We start from the raw sequence: 26,605 nt of genomic DNA, 5'->3' as shown, positions 1-26,605 counted from the left end.
ACCTGATGATATCTTTGAATGTAGACTAATGGATAATTTTCAAATCAGTAAGAGTTTGACTTTCTTTTATTTTTAAAACTTTTGCCAAGGCAGATAAGTGATGATGCTAGTTTAGATAGCGCTGAAGCCCCAGTAAATACATGTTTGTCTATGGAGTTACAATCAATCAAAAAAAGCATTCAAGACATGGTGGAAACCACTAAAGTAGGCTCCAACTATAAATTAAAGCTTAACAGTTACATCCATGGTTGCTATAAACTAAACTATAAAAATACAGAGAGTAAATGGGATCCTTTTCATTCTTTCTCCATTAGATTGCAGGATTGCATCTTTCTATATGTACCACAATTGCTGGGCTACACAGTAGGCAAAAATGACAAATTCACCTCTTCCAAACCAAATAAAACTAAGGAGGGGTTGTTTTGTTGTTTTGGTTTGTTTGCTTGCTTGTTGTTTGGTTGGGTTTTGGTGGTGTGTTATTTTTGTTGTTTGTGGTTTTGTTTTGATTGTTTGTTTTTTTTTGGTTGGGTGAGTTCAGGTTTCTTTTGTTTTGTTTAAATACTGTTGAGGTGAAATTACTTACTTACAACAGACTAATATCAGAAGTTACTGGAAAAGTTAATGAGTCTCCTTCTTTCAATATATATAGGAAAATAATTCTGATTGTTATGTATGTTGAGTGTATGTAGAAAAAAGTGCTATGGGGAAAGAAAAAAAGTACAAATATAAATAAACAGATGCATGAGTGTCTGGGATTCCATTTTGAACAACAGGGGAGATTCAAAACTGCAGTGTTCTTCTGAATGGGAGGAGAGATTAAAGGCAGGTGGAATGAAATATCAGTAGAATGAGGAGAATAGAATTAGCTTTGAAACTAACAGGCTGATCTTAAAGTGAATCATACTCCACTGGTATGATGAAACTGTATTTATGATTAATGTGTTTTCCCAAAAGTGCTGTAAGTTATTTTGCACCAACAACTAGAATTCTAGAAAGATGTATTTTGTAGAGTGTTTGCTACAGTGCCAAAAGCTAGAATATTGGATATAGGACACTTTTAAAGGTACTACTTTATTATATCATACTGACAACTGAGAATAGTACAGTCATGAATACTACCATGCTCATATAATACTGACCAAATTCTGCTGCAATGGGCAAGTCATTCCACATCTCTAGATAAATGCAACTTAATTGTTGGATAATTAGATACATGATATCTGTTTGAATCACTCTTAAATCAACAGAGCTGCAAGTTTCATGTGTTTTACATGTCAAATCTCCAGAATATTCTGCTCATGCTGGAAATATGAGATCGTTTGGACCCTGAAATAGTGTTGGTCATGAAGAACACATTCATATATCATATATATGATTCATGAATGCAAAGATAAATCTTCATGACTGTTATTCACAGGAAAAAAACAGTTTCCACCTTTAATCTGTCCCTTCTTCATTTAGATTCTCATACAAAAGATTATTCACTGGTATTAATTTAACAGTATGACTAGAATGGAAAATAAAACAGCTTAAAGAGAAAAGTTCTTGTGCCACAAAGGTTCTCTTAGTCAAGATCTAGGAAATGTCTTGCTTTTCTGCAATGGTAAATCTTTCTAGGCAGATCATCATCTTACAAGGCCATGCTGTGCTGGAGACGTGTTCCCTCTCTGTATGTGGTGATTTCTGGGCACAGAAAAAGAGCAAACAAGAGCTCTGGCATAGCTGCGCTGTTTACCCTTTCTTTTATGGACTATTAACTAGTACAATGTACCTGCTAAATTATTGTTTTTTATAATAACAATATCCCTGAAACTCCATTATAGCTAACTTTCACTGTCAGACGAGGATCTGAGCCTTTTAAAGTATTTTCTCCACAATATCAATTTGCATGTATATTAGATTTTTGCTTTGAATTTTTCTCCTAATTGTCAGGAAAATTACAGGTATTTTTTTTTTTCCAAATTATTAAGTACCTTGTCACTGTACATTGCACCCTTACTAAGCAGTAGATCATGACCCAATTCACTAAAGAGTTACAGATCATAACTGCAACACTTAAAATGATTTCTGAGTCATGTTCTCCAGATAATAGTGTGGCAGAGATGAGAATCTGGTGTCTCATCTGCAAAACTGAATGTAAATAAAGAGGTGGCAGGCAGGTCTTCTATAAATTTGCATTATATTAACGTGTCAATATATCTTCTGGCCCAAGAGGGCAGCAATATTTTTATAATTCTTTTAATCCACATTGATACCTGCCTCTGAATAAACATAGGAAGAGGCATTTTCAACAATGTGTCACTGAATATTCACTAAGGAAGGTAGGTCAGGTCTAAATCTCCAATTTATCACACGCTAAGTGCCACCTTAGCCTATGGAAGTCCTATATGCAGCATCCAAAGAATAATACTTGCATTTCACACCCAGTTAAGGTTGTGGTTCTCAAAATTAAATAGTAGGTTTAATTAAGTCATGCATAATTTAATATAATTTGGACTGTACCATCATTACTTTTTAATGTTGACACCAGTCATATGGAATAGAAATGGTTTAAGACTTAGAAGGCATGAACAGAGTAAGGAAAAGCAGCAGTGTTAGTTGGAAGCAATACAGAATTGTATTAAGCATGCTTTCATGGAAGTGAGTGAGAAAGGAAATAGAAATTCACAGCTACTGGGAAACTAAATAAATGCAAAGTTTAAAATAAGGAAGTCTGGATGTTTAATACTCGGTTAAAAAGTCACTGATTTGATTGTCTCCTCACCTTCAGTGTCATGATACAGCATATGTCTGCTGTCTGCTGTCTTCATAAAAGATAATTTTCTTATTAAAAGAAAAAAATAGTTGTTGGATACAGGTTTATCGTTTCCAGTTAAACGTCTGCCTCTAGAAATACCAAAAAGCGGAGGCTACAGTAAAGCCAACAGCACGGATAATTTGTTTCATTGATGTTTTGTGTCCACAAGTGCCAGTGTGAAATTTTATTCCCTGTTATTTTATAAAAACTGATACTTTGAAAAAATCCCCTTTGTAAAATTAGGTCTGTCTTGCACATAAGGAAAGGCAGAGTTAGAAATGGGATACCCAACGTTCCATTATTTGGTAGCATCACAGAAAAGCAATTTAAAAATCTCATTCCGATCTCTAAGTATAAATAATTGAAAAAGATCTCAACGACTAATTAGGCATAATAGCATTTTTGCTACATAGCTTTGTGAAGACATTCAAAAGGAAAATTCCTACTATTGCACACTAGACAATATTAATTTTTAGATCTCATTGAGGAAAAAAAAAAACAGTTTTCTGTTATAATCTCCAAGTCTAAATGTTTAGGTGAATGATTTTGCAGGTAGGAAAAAAATGTTATTCTTGGTGCTGCAACATATCTTTCTTTCTTGTACTTTTTTTTACTTTTTTTTTCTTTTTATCTTTTTTTTTTTTCTGTATATACAACTTGACTGCAGAGTTTATTTTAGTGTTTTCAATAATTTCTTTAGAATCTGCCAATTTCGGATTGTACGATGAACAGCAATATGTTGATACACAATTTTGGTAAGACACTTTTTAACCAAGACTATACTGTGGCCGGTTGATGTTGCCTCCTTAAGAAAGGGAATATGGTGGACGGAAGTTGGTAAACGGAAGGAATAGTCTAAACTAATTTCATTGGGAGAGTGGGAGGAAGCACCTTCGGAACTGGGAGTGAACTGGACATTTCCAGGACTTTTCTATCAGTCTTGCTTCCGCCTTTTCTTCATGCAGCAGCTCTGTCTTGTGCTGGGCTTTCTGCCAAGGCTCTGGCCTTGAAAAACTGATAAGGCCTGTATTAACTCCTTTCCAATTAACACAAACTGCTTCTAACTTTTTTTCCTCTCTTTTCTTTCTCTTTCTATCGCATTCTGGGGAAAGGGGGGGAGAGAGGGGAGAGCGGAGGTGGGGAACCCCCTCTCTGCCGAGGGGGGTCACTCTCATTTCTGTGTTACTCTGTTGTATCTTTGTATATATTGTAGATATTGTAAATTTGTAAATATTCCCCTGCATACCCTACATTGCTTTGTAAATATAGCTCCACTGCTTTGCTAATTCAGCTTGTGAGTTTTTTTTCTTTCCCTTCAATTTTTCTTTCCCTTTACTTTACAAGGGGGAAGGGAGGAGGCTTCTTGGCCTTACCCTTCCACCCACCACAATACATATTCCCAAAACCCCCATCTTTTTTTACAGGAAATGAAGTTTAATAGGTAATGACTTCTGTATGAGTGAATAAATAACAAACATTGAGTTATTAAGCTTGTAATCATTTTCAGGAAAGCAGTAAGATGTTTTTTTTTGTAGCATACTTACTGCACCTAACTAGTCAATGTGTTATAGAAAACTTAGCACCTATTAAGAACAGTTGTTTCCTTTCCTAAAAGAAAACCTCATAGTTGAGTTACTAGCCTCAGTTTTCCAGGAACTGTATGAGAACCTGCAAAGTGAAAGTACTCTACAGGTACTTTGCAGGAATGTCATGAAACTTGAAAGTCAATTCAGTTAAAAGATGGATAAGATAAATTAGACCCTCAATGTCAGAATGATTACTTTTTCCAAATAAAATAAATAAATAAATAATCCCATTCCATCAATTTCCAGTTTCTTTATTCAGATAGATAATCATCTTGATTATCTTTAATTTAATTATGTTACAATACAGACTTCCCTTTGTAAATGCACTTACGTCATGCAGAACATTAAGCCCTTTCTCACGCATTCGTATAAGTTCACAACTCTACAGCAAGGGATAAATGCTAGTGTTGGATGATAGGTTGGACTCAATGATCTCAAAGGTCTCTTCCAACCTGGTTAATTCTATTCTATTCTATTCTATTCTATTCTATTCTATTCTATTCTATTCTATTCTATTCTATTCTATTCTATTCTATTCTATTCTATATAAAAACCATTGGGGAAAAGTCTGAAGGAATTATGCATCTCACATAGTTCTACCCAAGTTTTATAAACTCAGTGAATGCAGGTTTTGTTATAAAGCCCAGTTAAAGAGTATGGCAGGAAATGCAAAGAGAAAATGTGTTACATTAATGCAATGACATTATTGGGGGAGGTTTGATTAAAAAAAAAAACCAAAATAAAACTTCAACTAAAAATCCATTAAAATTAAGGAAGAACAGTATTTTTAATAATGGAAAGCAATTTTTCTACCAAAACCAAATGAAATAATTGGGAAGACAATATTCAGCAGGAAAAAAGTGAGACTAAATCTCAAATATGAAAGGACATGTCAAAAAGTATGAAATTATGAGTGACATAAAAAGTGTAAATTGGGAATTCTGGGAATGTGGCTGGAGCCCCTGCCACTGAAGACTAAGCCTTCTCCATGTCACTTGTCACCAGCTCACCTGTTTCCTTTCTGAGGGGGCCCACACCTTCTCTAGTCTTCTTTTTACCATTAATATACCTATAGAAATTTTCACTATTCCTCTTGATCTCCCTGGCTAGATTTAATTCTAACTGAGCTTTAGCTTTTCTAACCAGGTCTCCTCTGCTTGGGCAGCTTCCTTATATGTTTCCCATTCCAGCTGTCCTTTTTTCCACTCCTTGTAGAGGTTTTTTTTAATGTGTGTGCGCCAGCATGTCCAGGAGCTCCTTGCTCATCCAGGCAGGTCTCCTAGCATTCTTTCCTTCTTTCCTTCTTTCCTACTTTACTCCTACATGTCAAAAAGTATGAAATTATGAGTGACATAAAAAGTGTAAATTGATGGTGTCATCTTTATATTGTACTGAAAGCAGAAACAAGCTAGCTGAGGAAGTAAAAGGTGGACGTTTCAAAACTGATGAGATGTGTTTTGACATGCATCATAGTTTTGCTGCAAAATTCATTGCATAATAATACAACTCTGCTAATATGAGAAGTTTGTGTGCAACCTACACACCAATTATATGTTCATGAATTTGTAGAGAAGCATTCACATACCTTAGCTTTCTTTGAATATGATTATATTTTTAATCGAACCAATTTTATTTTCTATTTAACTTTGCATTAAGTGAAGTGTATACAAATGAAAAGCTAAAGAGTACAGTGTTATAGCAAATTACAGCAAATATGTTTTTTGACAATGCAAACATCTTTGTTCAGGGTTTAGGAATATATGTAACTCTAGATACAAGAGTAACAAAAAAGCAATAAACACACAACTGCAGCATAGTATTTCCTGATTTTCTCTGCTGACACTGACACATCTTCCCACAAGTTTGCTACTGGTTGCATTCTGAAAAATGGACATTGATCTATATATAGATCATTAATTCAATATAATATCCACTTCAATAGTGTGAAAAAAAATAGCTGAATCTTATGAGTTGTTAAAAGCATTTAGAAGGAAGACTCTTCATACCACAAGAAACTGGAAAATGAGTTCACAGAAAGTTCTACAGCAAAAGATCAGGCTCAGACTTTATAAGAATGAAAAATTCATAGTATCATAGAATCAATAAGGTCAGAAAAGACCTCAAGGATCATCAAGTCCAACCTGTCACCCACGACCTCATGGCTACTAAACCATGGCACCAAGTGCCCCATCCAATCCCCTCTTGAACACCTGCAGGGACCGTAACTCCACCACCTCCCTGGGCAGCCCATTCTAATGGCTACCGTCTCTCTCTGTGAAGAACTTTCTCCTCACCTCGAGCCTAAACTTCCCCTGGCACAGTTTGAGACTGTTTCCTCTTGTTCTGGTGCTGGTTGCCTGGGAGAAGAGACCAATCCCCTCCTGGCTACAACCATCCTTCAGGTAGTTGTAGAGAGCAAGAAAGACTCCCCTGAGCTTCCTCTTCTCCAGGCTAAACAATCCCAGCTCTCTCAGCCTCTCTTCATAGGGCTTGTGCTCAAGGCCTCTCACCAGCTTTGTTGCCCTTCTCTGGACACGTTCAAGTGTCTCAATGTCCTTCTTAAACTGAGGACCCCAGCACTGAACACAGGACTCAAGGTGTGGCTTGACCAGTGCAGAGTACAGGGGCACAATGACTTCCCTGCTCCTGATGGCCACACTATTTCTGATCCAGGCCAGGATGCCATTGACCTTCTTGGCCACCTGGGCACACTAGCTCATGTTCAGCCAGCTGTCAATGAGCACCCCCAGGTCCCTTTCTGTTTGGCAGCTCTCCATCCACTCTGACCCCACCTTGTAGCTCTGCATGGGGTTGTTGTGACCAAAGTGCAGCACCCAGCACTTGAACTTGTTGAATGTCATCATGTTGGACTCTGCCCATCTGTCCAGCCTGTCAAGGTCCCTCTGGAGAGCCCTTTCACCCTCAAACCAATCAACATCTGCTCCCAACATGGTGTCATCTGCAAATTTACTGATGATGGACTCAATCCCCTCATCCAGATCATCAGTAAATATATTGAACAGGATGGGGTCCAGCACTGATCCCTGGGGGACACCGCTAGTGACTGGCTGCCAGCTGGATGTGGCACCATTTACCACCACTCTCTGGGCTTGGCCCTCCAGCCAGTTCCTAAACCAGCGCAAAATGTACTTGTCCAAGCCATGGGCTGACAGCTTGGCCAGGAGTTTGCTGTAGGGGATGGTGTCAAAGGCCTTGCTGAAGTCCAGGCAGACTACATCCACAGCCTTTCCCACATCCACCAGGCGGTCACCTGATCATAGAAGGAGATCAGGTTGGTCAGGCAGGATCTGCCCTTCCTAAATCCATGCTGGCTGGGCCTGATCCCTTGGCTGTCCTTCAGGTGCACAGTGATTGACCGGGGATGGTCTGCTCCATAATTTTCCCTGGCACTGGGGTCAGGCTGACAGGCCTGTAGTTTGCAGGTTCCTCCATCCAGCCCTTCTTGTGGATGGTCAGTAAGGGTTAGTAGGATTTTTTAATTCTTTTCTAAAGTAAAAACAAACAAACAACAACAACAAAAAAAAAAGCACAAACAAACCCACCAAACAAAAAAGAAACCCCATATCAGTATTCAAAATGTAGGAACATTTCTGTGAACACTTATATGAGACTTATTCAAAGTCATTCATAAATATTATTTTCAAGTCAAATTAAGCTTTGGATGAATGACTTCTCTGAAATAGAACAAAACAGAGAAAATGGAAACATTACCTTGATGTAAATGAAAGATAGACTTTTCTGTAAGAAAAAGCAAACAAACACCTTTCTCTGAAACTTTTAGCAAGTTACTCTTTTCTGGCTTTGTGATGAGTTCAGGTCATGTGAAATGGAGTGGAAGAAAAGCATACTGATTTAGGTATAGGATTGAGTTTAGACTGAGATTTTTCAGAATAATGCTCATGGATTCATAAAATGAAATTACTGAGCTCACTGTATTGGAACAAAAGGTGCTTAGCATTATCTTGTCTTCCGGAGCCTTCTATCTTAACAGAACATCCTGTGAGATAGAGAATTTGTCAGTACCTTTAAATGGGTAATTAAAAATTTGATTCTTACTTAATTTTCTCCTACTACAACTTCCATGAATCTTGTTTTACTTTTCTGCACTACATAAAAGAATCTTCATAATCCAATATTATCCTCCTATGAAAGTACCCATTCTCTTGCAATTTTTTTCTCTTTTGTTCTTTTGATAAAGTAAATTGATGAAGCAGCTGTAAGCTAGTTGCTTGAGCCTTCAAAAATATTTTTTGATTCTGTACCAGACCACCGAGCTTCCCATGAGTGAAAATTCTTATATTTTATTCTACATAACTGACAAAAATGCTGAAAACTTCAAAATTCTTTCCCTTCCCCATGGAACTTTGATAGAAGTAATTCCTTTCAGTAAAATCCCATTCAGGTTGCTTATAGTGAAATTCCCCTTAGGTTGACAATAACTTGAAATCTATCAGATATTCCATCCATAATTTATTTATTATGTGCTTTGCTGATATCCTAAAGGGCAAATTAATGAGCAGAATATTATGAGACACTAAGTTAAACAATATACAGAAATCATTGACAGGTTATTAGGTTTGTTTGACAAGACCAGTTTTTCAGAAAGCCATATGGGATTTTATTCCTATTTTTAGTCCTTAATTAATTAGATTTCAAGTTGGTGTTCCCGTTTTCACTTTGGATATGCAAGTTCATTTGTTGGCTGTGTTTTGGATATTTATTTTTTTTTACCATTGATAAAGTACGCTTTTATCTTCTCTCTCTCCTCCATTTTAGGAGTTACAGTGCTTGAAGGGCCTATTTATGCAGTGGGTGGACATGATGGTTGGAGTTACTTGAATACAGTTGAGAGATGGGACCCTCAAAGTCAGCAGTGGACATTTGTGGCAAGTATGTCAATTGCCAGAAGCACTGTTGGAGTAGCAGCATTAAATGGCAAGTGAGTAGGGTATTCTTACATGGTCGAAACACATTTCCTGGAGGGATGAATAACTGTGGCACACAGCAGTAAATAACTTTAACCATACTGAAATAGAGGGTGTCTTTAAAAAAAAATGTAGATGCAGTTGTGCACACCCTCCTGTATCTCCTGGCTTTTATATTTGTTTGAAATAAGTAATTTATATATTTTTTCCATATTATTTTTGTTTATTATTAATATCAAATGCTTGAGAATATAGACCCGATATTTTGTTATGTGTGGTATAAACCACTTCAGGACAAATTGTGAGTTGACTTATCTAACTTTTATATATTCTAGTTAACCACCTGAGTTTATGACTCTAATATAGCCACATACCCAGGGATAAGTTTTGTTGTACATGCATTTTGTACCTTGCTTCAGCCACTGACCCATGAAACCTTTTTCTGATGGTAACTGCATTCACGCAGCAAGCAAGCAGAAATGTGATTCTTGACAAAACAATCTGTCTACATTAGACTTTTAATTCTAACTATATTCAAATCTTATGTTTCCCTTTTATAACTTTCACTTTTTAAAATTTGAATGTGACACATTAAACCTCATTTTATAGTAATGTAGAATGTATTGCTTTTTGCTTAGCACTTTTAAAATACTTTTATCTATGTGCTTAAAAAGAATATGGTGTGAACTGTAATAATTTACAGGTGGGGGAGGAATTCACATATAACTTCAGTTATTTTTGTACAAAAATCTACAAATAACTCAGTCACCTTAAGGTCACCATATGAAAAATGGCAGGACTATGTACATTTAGGATATAATTTGTCTTACTTATTTTAGACATTTATGTCAGGACAGCATGAATTCTCCTATTAGGCACTCATTTTTCTCTTGAGGATTGTTTCATATTCTGACTTAGATGGTTTTGATATTTAAGCAAGGAAGATGAATCCCACTGTCGACAACAGAATGTAAACAAAGAGCAGGCAGTAAATAATCTCTTGGGACCAGTGGGCACAATGGAGGAAGGAAAACTTCTACAATGATAGTTTCTTCATACATTATTGCTACTGGAAAATAAAGGATTATAGAATCATAGAATTGTTAGGGTTGGAAGGGACACCAAGTATCATCTAAGTCCAACCCCCTGCCAGGGGCAGGGACACCTCACACTAGATCAGAATGCTCAAGAGCCACATCCAGCCTGGCCTTGAAAACCTCCAGGGACGAGACTTCTACCACCTCCCTGGGCAATGTGTTCCAGTGTCTCACCAGCCTCATGGTAAAGAACTTCCTAACGTCCAATCTGAATCTACTGTTTCTAGTTTTGTTCCATTCCCCCTAGTCCTATCACTACCTGACACCCTAAAAAGTCCCTTACCAGCTTTCTTGTAGGCACCTTCAAATACTGGAAGTCCACAATAAGGTCACACTGGATCCTTCTCCAGACCAAATAGCCCCAACTCCCTCAATCTGTACTCATAGAAGAGGTGCTCCAGCCCCCGATCATCCTCATGGCCCTGCTCTGGATATGTTCCAATACATCCAGATCCTTCCTGTAATAGGGACTCTAGAACTGAATGCAGTACTCCAGGTGGGGTCTCACCAGAACGGAGTAAAGGGGGAGAATCACTTCCCTCGACCTGCTGGCTATGCTTCACTTGATGCAGCCCAGGATGTGATTGGCTTTCTGGGCTGCAAGTGCACAGTGGTGGCTCATGTTGAGCTTCTCATCCACCAGCACCACCAAGTCCTTTTCTTCAGGGCTGCTCTCAAGCCAGTCCCTGCCCAGCCTATATCAGTGCTTGGGATTGCCCTGACCGAGATGAAGGACCTTGCCTTTGGTCTTGTTGAACCTCATGAGGTTGGCTTGGGCCCACCTCTCCAGCCTGTCAAGGTCCCTCTGGATGCCATCCCTTCCCTCCAGCATGTCTGCCACACCACACAGCTTGGTGTCATCAGCAAACCTGCTGAGGGTGCACTCAATGCCTCTGTCCATGACACCAACAAGATGTTAAACAAGACTGTTCCCAGGACTGATCCCTGAGGGACTCCATCTGTCACTGGCCTCCACTTGGACACGGACCCATTGACAGCCACACTTTGGGTGCAGCCATCAAGCCAGTTCTTTATCCACTGAATGGTCCATCCAACAAACCCATTCTGCACCAGTTTGGAGACCAGGATGTGGTGCGGGACAGTGTCAAAGGCTTTGCTTGGGTCCAGGTAAACTACATCAGTTGCTCAACTTTCATTCATTCATTCATGTTGTAACCTTGTCATAGAAGTCCATCAGGTTTGTCAGGCAGGATTTGCCCTTGGTGAAGCCGTGCTGATTGTACTTAGTCCCCTCTTTGTTATTCTTCTGCCTCAGCAGTCCTTCCTTGAGGATCTGCTCCTTGATCTTACTGGGCACAGAGGTGCGACTGACTGGCCTATGGTTCCCTGGGTCATCTCTCTTTCCCTTTTTGAAAATGAGAGTTATGTTTCTCCTTTTCCAGTCAGTGGGGACTTCCCTGGACTGTCATGACTTTTGGAATATGATAGAGAGCCATTTAGCAACCTCATCTGCCAGTTCCCTCAGCACCTGTGGGGTGTGTCCTGTTGGGTTCCATGGACTTGAATACTTTCATGTTCTTCAGATGGTCACAAGCCTGATATCCACTCACAGTGAGCAGTTCTTTCTTCCAGTTCCTGCCATTATCTTGCATTATTCTGGGAATGTGGCTGGAGCCCCTGCCACTGAAGACTAAGCCTTCTCCATGTCACTTGTCACCAGCTCACCTGTTTCCTTTCTGAGGGGGCCCACACCTTCTCTAGTCTTCTTTTTACCATTAATATACCTATAGAAATTTTCACTATTCCTCTTGATCTCCCTGGCTAGATTTAATTCTAACTGAACTTTAGCTTTTCTAACCAGGTCTCCTCTGCTTGGGCAGCTTCCTTATATGTTTCCCATTCCAGCTGTTCTTTTTTCCACTCCTTGTAGAGGTTTTTTTTAATGTGTGCGCCAGCATGTCCAGGAGCTCCTTGCTCATCCAGGCAGGTCTCCTAGCATTCTTTCCTTCTTTCCCACTTTCCTCCTGGGCACAGAGAAGTTGATCCTTGAACACTGTTTAGCTGTCCTGGGCCCCTCTTCCCTCTAGGGCTGTGTCCCGCAATAGTATGGCCAGCAGATGAACCTGGAATAAAGGAGTAGAATAGCAGGAACACACTATTTAAATTTTAAGACCATCCTAAGTGTCACCTAAGGGAACATTATCATATGCATTTGGAGGACCTCAAGAAACCACACAAATTATATATTTAATGATATATGTGTGAATGAAGTCTTGTGTTTGAAGAAAATTTATGGTAGAAAGAGATAGAAGAGGGGAAAAAAGCTATATAACTTGTTAATACAGAAACAGAAAGCAAACAGAGGCTCTTGAGAAAAGGAAATGCAACTGAAGAATACATAGTTTATTCACTGTAGAAACATGCTCTGTGGAGTTCTCTGATCAATTCTGGTCATGCATATTAAAGAAAGTTTAACTGAAAGTGCAAAGTTTAAATCAGGGATACCATGTCATACCAAAGAAAAGCAACAGAAGTGTTACAGTTGGCAAAGGAACAGATGGACATAAATAGATAACATTCAGATGGGAAAGTCTAGGTGGAACAAATATTATAGGGAGACAAAAAAAGTATGTAACATATTTAACAGTTCGTAAAAAGGGTAATATTATCTGGTTTATTTGACACCAAAGATTTGAATCAGGAAATTTTCATTTTCTGTAAAATTTTATTTTCCTAGGTCAACAGTTAGCAGTGAAGGTGTGTACTGAGGCTTTGGAGATTCCATCTCCTACACCCTCATACCTTTCTTAAATAGTCATGGAAGTGAGGAGAGTGTTAGTATATATTCAGGTGAATGGAGAGTGCAGCTTGTGGTCATTCCATAACCGTTCCTACCTGCTGATTCTGCCTCCTCATGCATTTCCCTTGCTCCATTAGTGGTTGTCGATAGGATGCAGTCCAGGAAATACTCTGCTGCTCCAGGCTGCAGTGTATATACCTGATTTGGTGCTGTGGAGCACCTCCTTCTCCTCCTTCTTCTCTGACTTTGGTGTTCCTTCTGTTGTTTCTCATTTTCTTTCCCCTCCTCACTCTGGCTGTGTGCCATTTTTTGCCTTTTCTGAAATATTTTTTCACAGAGGTACTACCACCTTGAATTCTGGCCTCAGCTGTGCCGTGTGGTGGGACAATTGGAGCTGACTGGAAACAGCTATGTCTGGCACAGAGTAGCCCAGACTCTCCTCACAGATGGCCACCCCTGCATCACCTGAATGCCAGTCCCGTGGCACTTATAAACAATACAATTGCAATACTGATTTTTGCACATTTAATTGTGAAAGATTTGCCACATACTGGGCACTCTAGTATTCAGTTAGGATATCAAGTTTCCTTTCTAATGTTGTCTAAATGGAGTTTGGAAAAGAAATAATTATTATAAATTAGTAATGAAGGCATTTAAATTAGACAAAGCTGAAAGATGAAGAACAGGAATGGACTTCAGATACCCAAGAAGAAGACCTGTCCTGGGACAAATGATCAGCTCTGGCCAAGACTCAGGTTTTTTTTCCCTTTTATTCATATTAATAGGAGTTTTGAAAAAACTAAGTTGAGCATTTTTAAAACATTTTTGCTTTCAGAAGATTAATGACAAAGCTCTGTCTGTGGTCATTGTTTTTAAGTTTGGTACCAAAGAAAGTAAATAAATGCTCAAACACTCTTGAGGATGAGTCACAATTGATAACCTCAAGAAACATGTCGAAATTATGACTAGAGTTTTGGTTGTGTTTTTGTTGTTGTTGTTGTTTTGGTTGGTTGGTTGGGTTTTTTTATAACATGAAAATGCAATACAAATGATAAGGGCAAGATGCTCCAACTAACCCAAAGATATTTTATAAGAACAGTATAGGAACATACGTACTCTTAATCCAAGCCAACATTTTTAAAGCTGGAGTGGTTTGGAAAGCCTTATCTTTCTCCATCGATTATGTTTCCTTCTTTTTTTCCCATTTATCTTACTGCTATTTGAATGTATTCTGTCTTCACATTTTTATTGCAAGTCAGTAGTTGTGTTCATTATTATGGATTGGTAGTTCAGATTTTGTCTGCTGCTTGACTGTAGCAGATAGAATTTGGAATGGCTTCCACATTCTATTATTTCTACATTCTATTATTTCCACATTCTATTATTTCTACTTAAGCATTAATAGAAATTATTATTTTTTTTTTAATAGCATAATAATTGATCCCTTCACACCCATGCAAATTAATTTGTTACATTTTCAACTTCATTGGTTAGGTGGAGAGGTTTAAATAGCATTTAGCTTTATATTGTTAATTTTTTATTTTTATTTATATTTAGTTCCATTCATTCAGCTCCACTTTTTTTTGCAGTAGTTGGATTCATACAGTAATGGATTTCTATAAATTGTGTGTAATTGTCTTAGCAGTAATTTTCCACCCATCCTCTTTTTCATTTTGATTGGGAAACAGAGAACTGGCCACTACAGATGCTGGCATGTGTGCAGAGGAGTATTTTGGTTTCTGGTTATTTAATAAAGCAAAGATGGAATGAAACTCCTGTTATTTAAATAAGTATTATGCCTGTGGTAAATGGCATTTGCTTTAGTTTAATATGTCCCTTATGAGTATTGTGCAACATTACAAACCAAATATCAGAAATATAGCTTGCTGAACCTTCATTTCCAAGAAAATAGTAAAGTTCAAACCAAATTAGTGTGCTCACAAGAAAAGTTATCAAAACTATACTGTAGTTACTCAACCACAGGAATATATTTTCTGTGTACTGACCCCAGAAAGGCATAGGTTAATAATTCCACAAAGCCCTTAATAGCACTTCAGTGTTTGGCACAAGAGAATTATCAGTGTATTACGTTCACATAACCACCTACAAAACCTGATTGCATGACTGATTACAACCTCCTCCAGGAGTTCTGCTTCTTTGCTTTTCATTCATCATATAATAAACTATGCATGGCATTTTCTCTTAGCAAAATCATTAAAGCTTATTATTAATTCAGTGCCCTGGTCTGATCTTCTGTACCTTTGCACACAAATTCATATTTCCTTCGTGGGGGTCCCATGCAGCTCAGTGATGTGCAATTTGATTCAATATGCATCATAATTGCTCTTTGACAAGCAAAAGTTTTTTACAAGTCTGTAAAGTACAAGTGTCTGCACAAGTTTCTTTTTATGTGGCTAGACTAGACTTAAAAATTACTAGAATAGGTTCAAGTTAGGAAAATATATATGACTCTTGGAAAAGCACAATGAACCATCATGAAACTTTACAGTAAATCCAGTATTGATAGGAAATACAGCTGATGATATGACATGGCTTCACTTCAGGGTGGGAACTTGATGAGCCTGTTTTCTCTTGATATACTATATTCAGGCTGCCAGATGCTTAGGCTATGTTTCTGTTCTGTGTGTTTACTGCACATCTGCATGTTTTAGTGTGTATACCTGACCATGCACTTCTCTTCATCCATCACTCACACAAGATTTTTGGACTTGGTGACTGTTGACTGGACTACAGGTAGCATGACTGTCATTTGCTGTAAGGTCTGTCTGCCATTCAGATTTTGGAATAAGAAATGTTTTATCATTACTATATTATTTTCAATAAATATTGTAGTGAACTAATTCTATATAGCTAATGAATATAACATAGCATGGTAAGCATTAATTTGGGCATAAAGGTACTTATTCACTAAGTAGACATGGTGAGTTAGTTTAGTCCTAATACCTGACAGGAAAGTACAATTGGTCACTCCATCTAACTTTAACCTTTTAAATATGAAATATTTATGGGAGGCAGTGTGGATAATGCCTAGAAAGATTCACAGTCAGTTTTTTAATTGTGCAGATTGCACAGTTAAGCACAGACTTTTAAAAATTGTTTTGGGGTGCATCAAGAAAAGTGAGTCCAGCAGGTCTAGGGAAGTTTTTCCCCCCTCTACTCTGCCCTGCTGAGACCACACCTGGAATACTGTGTCCAGTTTTGGGCTCCCCAGTTCAAGAGAGACGGGGGATCTACTGGAGAGAATCCAATGAGGATGACTGGGAGACATCTCTCCTATGAGGAAAGACAGAGAGACCTGGGGCTGTTTAGTCTTGAGCAGAGAAGACTGAGGGGGGATCTTATTAAAGTCTGTAAATATCTGAAAGGTGGGAGTCAGGATGAAGGTGATTGCCTCTTTTCTATAGTGCCCAGTGATAGGACAAGGAACAATTGGTACAAGCTGAAACACAGGACATTCCACCCCAGTGTGAAGAGAAACTTTTTATGGGGAGGGTGATGGAGCACTGGAACAGGCTGCCCAGAGAGATTGTGGAGTCTCCTTCTCCAGAGACTGCATTCCCTTGCAGCCTGCCCTAGTTCATCCTGCTTTGGCAGTGGGGTTGGACTAGAGGTCCCTTCCAACTCCTAAAATTTTGTGATTCTGTGATTCAGCAATCACTCTCTTATCTCTCATGGTCAAAAATCTGGCTTTTAATTATTATCTTTAATGGGAAAGAAAGTATGAGAATCCCAGCCTGTCTCAAAGAGCACTTAGTACTGATATGTTAGGACCTGAAGGAAGCCCTTGTTCAGTACAGTCAAAGTCTTGAGATGTTTCCCTGACCAAATGTAAGCATTTACTTGAATGACATACTTTCATGTATACACACATGTATTCATGTGTAAACATTGTTTCTTATTTCTGTATGTGTAAATCCACAATGGTATTTGAATATCTAAATGGTACTGAAATTAAAGTAAACTAAATATCTAGTTTGATACTCAAATAAATATCTCTATGGGCTGCTCTTACAAATCTCCAACAAAGTCTGCAAAAGAGAATACCATGCTACCTTCACTCCTAACTGATATTTCTATTTTTCTAATTTGAAATGTGATTAATTTCCTCATAACTAATATTGGGATAAAATGAAATCTCTTTTTGCTTGGTAACCAGCTTCAGCTGGATCTTTCATTATTGAGGAGAGTTTGTTCATTGAGAAGGTCACAAACTACAGTACGTAAGACTTTTTCAAGTCATCCATATAATTGCAATGCACTGATGATTTTCATACTTAAATAAAAAATAGGCAACTGGCTCACTATTGTTAAATAAATGAAGTATTAATATGCTGTAATTGTGATTTTTAAAGCTGAAGTACCACTTCAGAATTTCAAACTAAAAATAAAATTGTATTTCACAGCAGAGCAGGTTTTTTCTCAGTTTGTTGGTTTTGGGGTTTTTTTTGGCTTGAGGGTTTCTTTGCTTTTGTGCCTTATTGATGATTCAGTTATTGTTTTGCTAATCCATTTGAAGTAAGAAAAATACTACACTTGGCATACAAAATTACAGTCATTTAAAGGGCGGAAAATATTTCATACCACATACTTTCTGCCCACAGTATCCTCATTGACTGCAAATACTTTAAAATCAACATTTTATGAATGACATGGTTTTTTGACTGATACTGAAATACAGCAGTGTTTTTCCTTGTCAGAAAATCTATGTTTTCACTTGTCTGTCTGCCTATCAGACATTATCTGCCTGACTAGAGAGTAGAATGAAATTTGACTTAGGATGCTGTTAATTGCATAGTAGGTATTTTATAAATTTTGAAATGGGAAGAATAACATATTTCAACAACTGACTGACAAGTTACCAGCCTCATATTTTTGTGTATGTTTTACTCTAACTGTGCTTTTACCTATAAGTTAAAACTATGCCTTAATTTAAATCCTGTAGAAGAACCTTTTATGATAGCTTTGACACTTTGGTGTTTTACAAATGCGCTGTTTATTAACTGCTGGTTTTGATCAAACTATTTTCTGAGGCAATTATTCTGCCTTCTGCTATAGGGACAAAGGGACACATGTTGAAAATATTCTTCCTTAACTGTAGAAACTACAGATAGGTGTAGATATTTTGTAATATTGCAATCAAAATTGTGCAATAAATGGATTCTGAGACAAGATAAAATGGAAGAGTTGTATGGTCTGAAATTATTAAACTCACAAAGAAGATGGCTATCATAAACACATTTAGTTCAGGCTAGCACAACTCACAATTCTGTGAATTAAATAACAGTTTCTTTTTTTATGACATTCAGTCACTGGTCTTGTATTTTTAACTTATTCTACTGCTGTATCACTGCACCAAATACATGAAATACCTCTCCAAATTTACACAGAGAAATAAGACTTCATTAATGCTTTCCATTCAGAAAGTTATGGGTTTTTTTCAACTTTTGCCATGCAAGCCTAAGTTCTTTAGCATAAGGAAGGCAGCGTGGATAGATATCTTTCCTCTCCTACAGTCTGATTCCTAGATCAGATATGGACTGTTTGAACAATACATGAGTCCGGCACTGATGAAAATCATTATCTTTCCCTCAGTTCTACCAGGCAGGTATCCTTTGTGCCAGAATAATTCTCTGTTGCTCTTTCAGGCACACTGAAAGGGCAGAAAAGGGTGTAAAGGGGCCTAAGCAGAATACTGGATATTGTCTTTGATATTCACAGGGAAAAAATTTTGAAAGGCAAAAGCTCGTTAACAAATGCAGCAAAGGCCTGATTCAACTGTTTTCACAAGCTATGCTACCTCACATCAAAGGCAGTCTGATCTTTTGAGGTTGGCTTGTCAAACTGAATTTAAAAATGGCTTTTCTGATTCGTTATCAAAGGTTTGTGATGATAGCACCGTGATAAATGCTTTTGATCCATCCAGTCATGATGTCTCCTAATGTCTCGTCCTTTGAAACTTCTGTGCCATTTTCTATCCAGTTTATACATATATGTATACAAATATTTAGGAATTTCTATCCATCTTGATACAAAAAGAAATGACCAAACACTAAAAAGATGTCCAGCTCAGGGGAGACTGAATTTGGTCTAATTTACTATGTAGACACTGTCTGAATAAGCTGAAATAGAGACCATTGGAGAATAGAAATCTATAACATCTCTACAGGCAAAACTTTCAGCTGTGATCACTAGAGATAAAAGTACTCAGAACTGGATGCTTTCATTTCCTTGTTGATCTTCCTCTCTAAACAGTGATAATTATACTAGAAATCCCAACAGTTTTGATGGGATACACAATGAAGTGCAGTTAACAGCATATTCCCAATTCAGAAATTAATGAAGATATGACTGTTATGCCATTATAATTATTATTATTTTTCAGGCTTTCTTTTAATCACACTATGTTGAAAATAAAAGCTTTACAATACTGGAAGTACTCAAAAGCATTTAAGAGGCATGACATTTAAAAGATGTCTACAGTCACACATAATCTGGGAGAACCTCTGCAGTGGTTAGGCCACACCTTGAGTACTGTGTCCAGTACTCAGTTTAGGAAAGATGTTGACTTGCTGGAATGTGTCCAGAGAAGGGCAACAAAGTTTGTGAAGGATTTGGAACACAAGCCCTATGAGGAGAGACTGAGGGAGCTGGGGTTGTTTAGCCTGGAGAAGAGGAGGCTCAGGGCAGACCTTATTGCTGTCTACAACTACTTAAAGGGAGGTTGTAGCCAGGTGGGAGTTGGTCTCTTCTCCCAGGCAACCAGCACCAGAACAAGACAACACAGTCTCAAGCTGCACCAGGGGAGTTTTAGACTGGATGTTAGGAAGAAATTCTTCACAGATAGAGTGGTTGCCTATTGGAATGGGCTGCCCGAGGAGGTGGTGGAGTCACCATCATTGGAGGTGTTTAGGAGGAAACTTGATGGGGTGCTTGGTTGCAAGGTTTATTTGATTAGATGGTTTTGGATGATGGGTTGGACATGATGATCTTGAAGGTCTCTTCCAGCCTGGTCCAGTTCTATTCTATTCTATTCTATTCTATTCTATTCTATTCTATTCTATTCTATTCTATTCTATTCTATTCTATTCTATTCTAATTTTAAATGGAAAAAAAGTTAGATGCAGTGGTACTTTGGGTAAGGTAAAACTGCTAGAATAATACCGTAAATAATGTAAAATTAACAAACAAAGCAAAACTGAGGAATTTGAATTTGCTAAATTCAGACTTGCTGAATTATCTTTCAACTCTGCATTCCATAAGTATTTGCACATGAAAATTAAATTCTACTTGCTAGTATTTTCAACAAATCATTCAGAGCAGAATGTCTTCCTGACACAGCTGGTGAGCAAAGCAACTGGAGAAGGAGCCCTGCTGGACCTGTTGTTTGTGAACAGAGAAGGATTTGTGGGTGATGTAATGATTGGGGGCTATCTTGGCCACAGTGATCACAAAATGATAGATTTCTCAGTTGTTGGAGAAGAGGACGTTCATCAGAATTGCCACTTCCAGAGGGCAGACTTTGGCCTATTTTGGAGACTGTTTGACCGAGTCCCATGGGACGCAGTCCTGAATTGCCAAGGAGCGCAGGAAGGCTGAACATTCTTCAAGAAAGAAGTCTTAAATACACAGGAATAGGCCATCCTCATGTGCCAAAAAAGTCATCAGGGAAGAAGGCCAGCCTGACTGAGTGGAGTCATTTGATTGCAGCTTAGGGAGAAAACAAGAGTTTATGGCAGTTGGAAGAAAGGGCAGGCCAACCAGGAGGACTAAAGCCTACAAGGATAAAACCCTAATAGAAATTAGTCTGGCTTTGCTGTAAAAGAGAAGAAACACTTCTCTAAATATATTGGCAACAAAAGAGGGATTAAGAAGCATGTATATCCCTTACTGTATGTAGGGGCAAACAATGGTCAAGGATAAGAAAATGACTGAGGTCCTCAGTGCCTTCTTTACCTCAGTCTTTAGCAGTAGAATCAGTTTTCACTGGGTTCTCAGCCCCATGAGTTGAAAGATAAGGATGGGAAACCAAATGAAGCCCCCTTAATCCAAGAGGAAATGCTTAGAGATCTGCTGCAACACTTAGACATACACAAGTCTGTGGGGCCATATTGTATACACCCAGGGGTACTGAATTGGCAGTAGTGCTGACCAAGCCACTTTCCATCATTTACCAGTAGTCCTAGCTAAGTAGAGTGGTCCCAGCTGACAGAAGATTGGCAAATGTGTCACCCTTCTACAAAAAGGGCTGTAACAAGGATTTGGGGAACTACAAACCTGCCAGTCTGACCTCAGTTCCAGGGAAGGGCATGGAGCAGGTCATCCTGAGTGCCATTATAAAGCTTATGTAGGACAGCCAGATAATCAAGACCAGTCAGCATGAGTGCATGAAGGGCAGGTCCTACTTGATGAACCTGATCTTCTACAATAAGGTGACCCACTTAGTGGATAGAGAAAGGCTGTGGATGTAGTCTACCTGGCCTTTAGTACGTCATTTCACACAGCATCCTCCTGGAGAGAATCTTCTCTGCTTATGGCTTGGATGGATGAGCACTTTTTTGGGTTTAAAAATAGAGGCTGGATGTTTGGGCCCAAAAAGTGGTAGTGAATGAAGTTAAATCCAGTTGGTGTTCCCCAGGGCTCAATATTGGTACCAGTTGTCTTTCACATCTTTATCAGTGACCTGGATAAGTAGGTTGAGTGCATTTTCAGTAAGTTTGCAAATGGCACTAAGTTGGGCAGGAGTGTTGTCTGGTTGAGGGTAGGAAGGCTCTGTAGAGGATCCTGGACAGCCTGGATTGATGTGTCAAGGCCAACTGTATGAGAGTCAACAAGTCCGAGTGCTGGATCCCACAGCTGGGTCACAACAACTCCATGTAATGTTACAGGCTTGGGGAAGAATGTCTGGAAAGCTGCCCAGCAGAGAAAGACCTGGGAGTGTTGATAGACAACCAGCTGCACATAAGCCAGTAGTGTGCTCAGGTGGCCAAGAAGGAAAACAGCATCCTGGCCTATAAGGAATAGTGTCTTCATCAGGACTAGAGAAGTAGTTGACCCTTGTACTTGTCATTGGTGAAGGCCACACCATGAACACTGGGTTGTTTTATTGCCCTCACTACAAAAAGGACATTGAGTTGGTGGAGTGGGTCCAGAGAAGGGCAACAAATCTGATGAAATCTTGGAGAACAAGTCTTACAAGGAGTGGTTGAGGGAATGGGGGTTATTTAGTCTGGAGAAGAGGAGGCTGAGGGGGATGTTATCACTCTCAGCTACCTGAAAGGAGGTTGTAGTGAGGTGGGTTTTGATCTCTTCTTCCTAGTGACAAGTGGTAGGATGAGAGGAAATGGCCTCAGACTACACCAGGGGAGGTGTAGGTTGGAGATTAGAAGAAGCTTCTGTCCTGAAAAGATTATCAAACACTGGAACAGGCTCCCCAGGGAGTTGGTGGAAGTGCTTGAAAGTACTAAGGGACATACCTTAGCCCTAGATTTGGTAGAGTTAGCTAATGGTAGAGCTTGATGATTTTAAAGGTCTTTTCCAACCAAAAAGATTCTATGGTTCTATGTGTGTTTCTCCTGTGTAGGCTTCATCATATCTGCCAGCCTACAGGAAATGTCACCATACCCCAGATTTCACTTTGTGCAACTGAACCAAGTCCCACCTTTGAAAATAATGATAACATCCTGGGAGACTCCTACATGTAAATGCTTTTATTAATTATTAATGCAAATGCATTTGGATCACATATGTAAATTCTTTTTAGTACTGTTCAACGGTTCTTCTCTGCTGAAAAAATTGTGGTGGTGGCTGATGTATTAAGTTGCTCTCTAGGCTTGACTTGTTACCCTGGGCACAACAACAATTTGGACACTGCAGAAACCCACAGATTAGCACTTACATGCAGGTATCTTAGTCTCAGATTGGATCCCACTTCTAGATATCTGATAATCATAGAGAAAGGTAAAGGGCTGGACCAATGGAAATAGTTGTCATAGATGTGGATTTACATTAATGTCTCTCACAGAGGAGCACTGGATTAAGTCCAAGTATGTCTGTCAAACAGTACAAAAATACTCTGGCCTCAGTGATTTATTTAGTGGTAGTACATTACTTCCTTATTCATCAGCATCCATGCCACTGAAATGTAATGGTAATGCACATTTAAGTAGCTCTGAATTCATGGAGCGCTTAGGACAGTAAAAGCTTCCAAATGAATAATTGCATCGCACAGACAGGTTTTGCATCCTAAATTGCTCAGTCGCTGGACTTTACACTAGCCTGTGTTTCTACTAGTTAATCTCCAGGTAGTGTAGAAAAGGCAACAGACTGGAAAATGATTCATGTAAGAAATGGATGCAACATGGTAATAGTAGAAAGAACAGTCATAAGTGTTGGAACCATTCAAAAGGGAGGAAGGAAACAAGTTTCTTGCCTGCAGATAACTGCAAATGCAACATAGTTTTTGTTAAACCACATTTTTGCTATTTCAAATCTAAAATACTTCAAGTTTTCCATGATTTCCCTAGAGAACTCAATCTTCATTATCTATCCTGATGAAGAAAATCAACATACAGTGCCTGGGAGTATCATTTTGTTACTTGCTGAGTAGGCATGTTAACGTTAGTGTGGGAAAAGACTTTGGTGTAACCAAGATCCTTGAAACCTAGGAAGTATTTTTTTAAAAATCCATGTTTAAAAACAGAATATTATATTCTTTTCTGCAAGGCACTGCATATTTGATCTCAGCTGTATTGTAAGTGTAAAATTGCAGTGTGCCCAGGCAGCCAAGAGGGCCAATGGCATCCTGGCCTGCATCAAGAACAGTGTGGCCAGCAGGAGCAGGGAGGTCATTCTGCCCCTGTACACTGTACTGGTTAGGCCACACCTCGAGTACTGTGTCCAGTTCTGGGCCACTCAGTTTAGTAAGGAGGTTGACTTGCTGGAACATGTCCAGAGAAGGGCAACGAAGTTGGTGAGGGGTTTGGAACACAAGCCCTATGAGGAGAGGCTGAGGGAGCTGGGGCTGCTTAGCCTGGAGAGGAGGAGACTCAGGGGTGACCTTATTGCTCTCTACAACTACCTGAAGGGGGCTTGTAGACAGGCGGATGTTGGTCTCTTCTCCCAGGCAGCCAGTACCAGAACAAGAGGACACAGTCTCAGGCTGTGCCAGGGGAGGTTTAGGCTGGATGTTAGGAAGAAGTTCTATACAGAAAGAGTGATTACCCATTGGAATGGGCTGCCCAGGGAGATGGTGGAGTCACCATCATTGGAGGTGTTTAGGAGGAGACTTGATGGGGTGCTTGGTGCCATGGTTTAGTTGTTTAGGTGGGTTGGATTGGTTGATGGGCTGGACATGATGATCTTGAAGCTCTCTTCCAACCTGGTCTGGTCTATTCTATTCTATTCTATTCTATTCTATTCTATTCTATTCTATTCTAATTTTGGACGTGAGCATCCCATTGATAATTTTGCATATGAATTAGCCTGAATACTGGATCAAAGACTGGTTACAGTTTTCCATATGGGTTGTACTTAGCATACAGAGCTTATGCAGTACATACAGTATACTTTCATTCTTTTTCTTTTTTTTTCCTCAAGAAGGGAGAAGCTTGTGAATCTATTCTGTTTTAGAGAATTATACAAGACAGAGTGCTAAAATGTAGGGCAGTAGTTGTCGAGTCTAATTCTCACTACTTTAATACATGATAAAAACACATTGAAACTGTTATAAATTGATTGCATAATTCAGGTTTACCTGCATTGCCAATTATAAATTAGAACTTTTATATCCACCACACAGATGATTAGCAGTTAGGTAGTGATGCTGCTTGTATGATTTATACTTTTATTTAGACCTATAGAGACAGATTTTTATGCCAATTAGGGCACTCTTGGCAGTATATATTCTCAGTGAAGAATGAAAATATCCATTACCAGAAAGAAAATAGCTTCCTTTCTGTCCAGATGGGCAAAGCACTAAGTAGTATGTGAGTTTGGTAATAATACCTAAACCATCTCATTGCTGACCATATGAAATTCATATGATCTTGAGATAAAAGCATAGATGTTCATTGGTCTTTATTTTTACAGTTCTGAGCTCTGGTTTTATTAACATTATTATTTATGTGGTTGTATTTATTTCTTAGGTTATATTCAGTTGGAGGTCGGGATGGAAGTTCTTGTTTGAGTTCAATGGAATATTATGATCCTCACACAAATAAATGGAATATGTGTGCTCCTATGTGTAAGAGAAGAGGAGGTGTAGGAGTGGCTACATGTGATGGCTTTCTTTATGCAGTTGGAGGCCATGATGCTCCTGCTTCTAACCATTGTTCCCGACTGCTGGACTATGTAGAAAGGTATCCAATTACATGTTTAGGTTTTTTTTAATACAAAATAATGGCTAGTTGCATAATTTTCATAGATGAGTGATGGTAAAATTTAACAGATGTTATTACTTCAAGAAGTACCAAATTATTATTTACTTGAAAAAGACAATTGTAGAAGACAATTTCTTTGAAGATTATTTTCTTTCACTTTTTTTCCCTTCACAGTACTATTCCATATTTTCATCTACACAAAGACCACTATTTTCACATCTCATTTAAGAAATTCTGGGTTTTTTTAAAGCATGATATTAAACACAGGAGTCATAAACTAAAATTTGTGGAGATAAAAATTAGGCTTTGAAATAGTCTTATAACACCAAACTGTTTAAAAGTATTTTATAACACTAAAAATAAAGCCAAGTAAAGAAGAAATACACAATTGCTTGCATAATGGATATTTACAGTGCATACTTACTTTAGCAATACTGCCGCTTCCTGATGTGTTGATATAAGGTAGTAATTTTGTTTGTCTGCTGTTCAGAAGATGGGGAAGTACAGTGTTGTATTCCTTTTTAAATGTCAAATAAATATTTCCTTTCTAAGAATTACAAAATTTTGATATATTTTGGCAGATTTTATAAAGTAGCTTTCTTTTCCAAATGTTACTGAAAAGTTGACAGCTGTTAAAAACATAAGGCATTGATCTATAGTTTTTCCCCTTCATCTCACCTTGATTTCAAATTGATTTCTTTGCACATTCAGGAATTTCTATCATAACCCTTCTCACCTTAGGGCATACCTAGTTATTATAAAGATTAAATGTACAATTATTTGTAGTAGAGGAAAGGATATAAGAAATTTCAGACATTCTCCTGGTAATTAAAAAAAAGTTCTTGTTCAGTTCTATGTTGTTGACAGAATTGAGTTATAAGGATTCTGTTTAACCTTGTATAACTGTTTATATATTAAAAAAAAAAGGCAAGCCTAGACTTGTCAATTGATGTGGTTTCCCTGCTTTGGCACCTCCTCACCTTGGTCTTTGTAATTCAAAAGTAGTGTATCAAAGTCTCT

The 26,605-nt window shown here is 38.3% G+C and overlaps 1 protein-coding gene across 1 annotated transcript in view; it reads left to right on the top strand.

The window, feature by feature from the left end:
• Nucleotides 1–26,605, top strand: part of KLHL1 (kelch like family member 1) — a 248,207-nt gene that overhangs the window by 209,857 nt on the left and 11,745 nt on the right. The window contains exons 8-9 of the mRNA XM_068150261.1: nucleotides 9,181–9,343; nucleotides 25,352–25,564. Of these exons, the coding sequence (XP_068006362.1) occupies nucleotides 9,181–9,343; nucleotides 25,352–25,564 (376 nt within the window). The remainder of the gene's footprint in view (nucleotides 1–9,180; nucleotides 9,344–25,351; nucleotides 25,565–26,605) is intronic.

This window comes from Melanerpes formicivorus, unplaced genomic scaffold (genome assembly GCF_026170545.1).
Source record: "Melanerpes formicivorus ecotype bairdi unplaced genomic scaffold, bMelFor1.0.p_v2 SCAF_1, whole genome shotgun sequence".
Taxonomy (NCBI): domain Eukaryota; kingdom Metazoa; phylum Chordata; class Aves; order Piciformes; family Picidae; genus Melanerpes; species Melanerpes formicivorus.
This window is presented reverse-complemented; position numbering and strand designations above follow the sequence as displayed.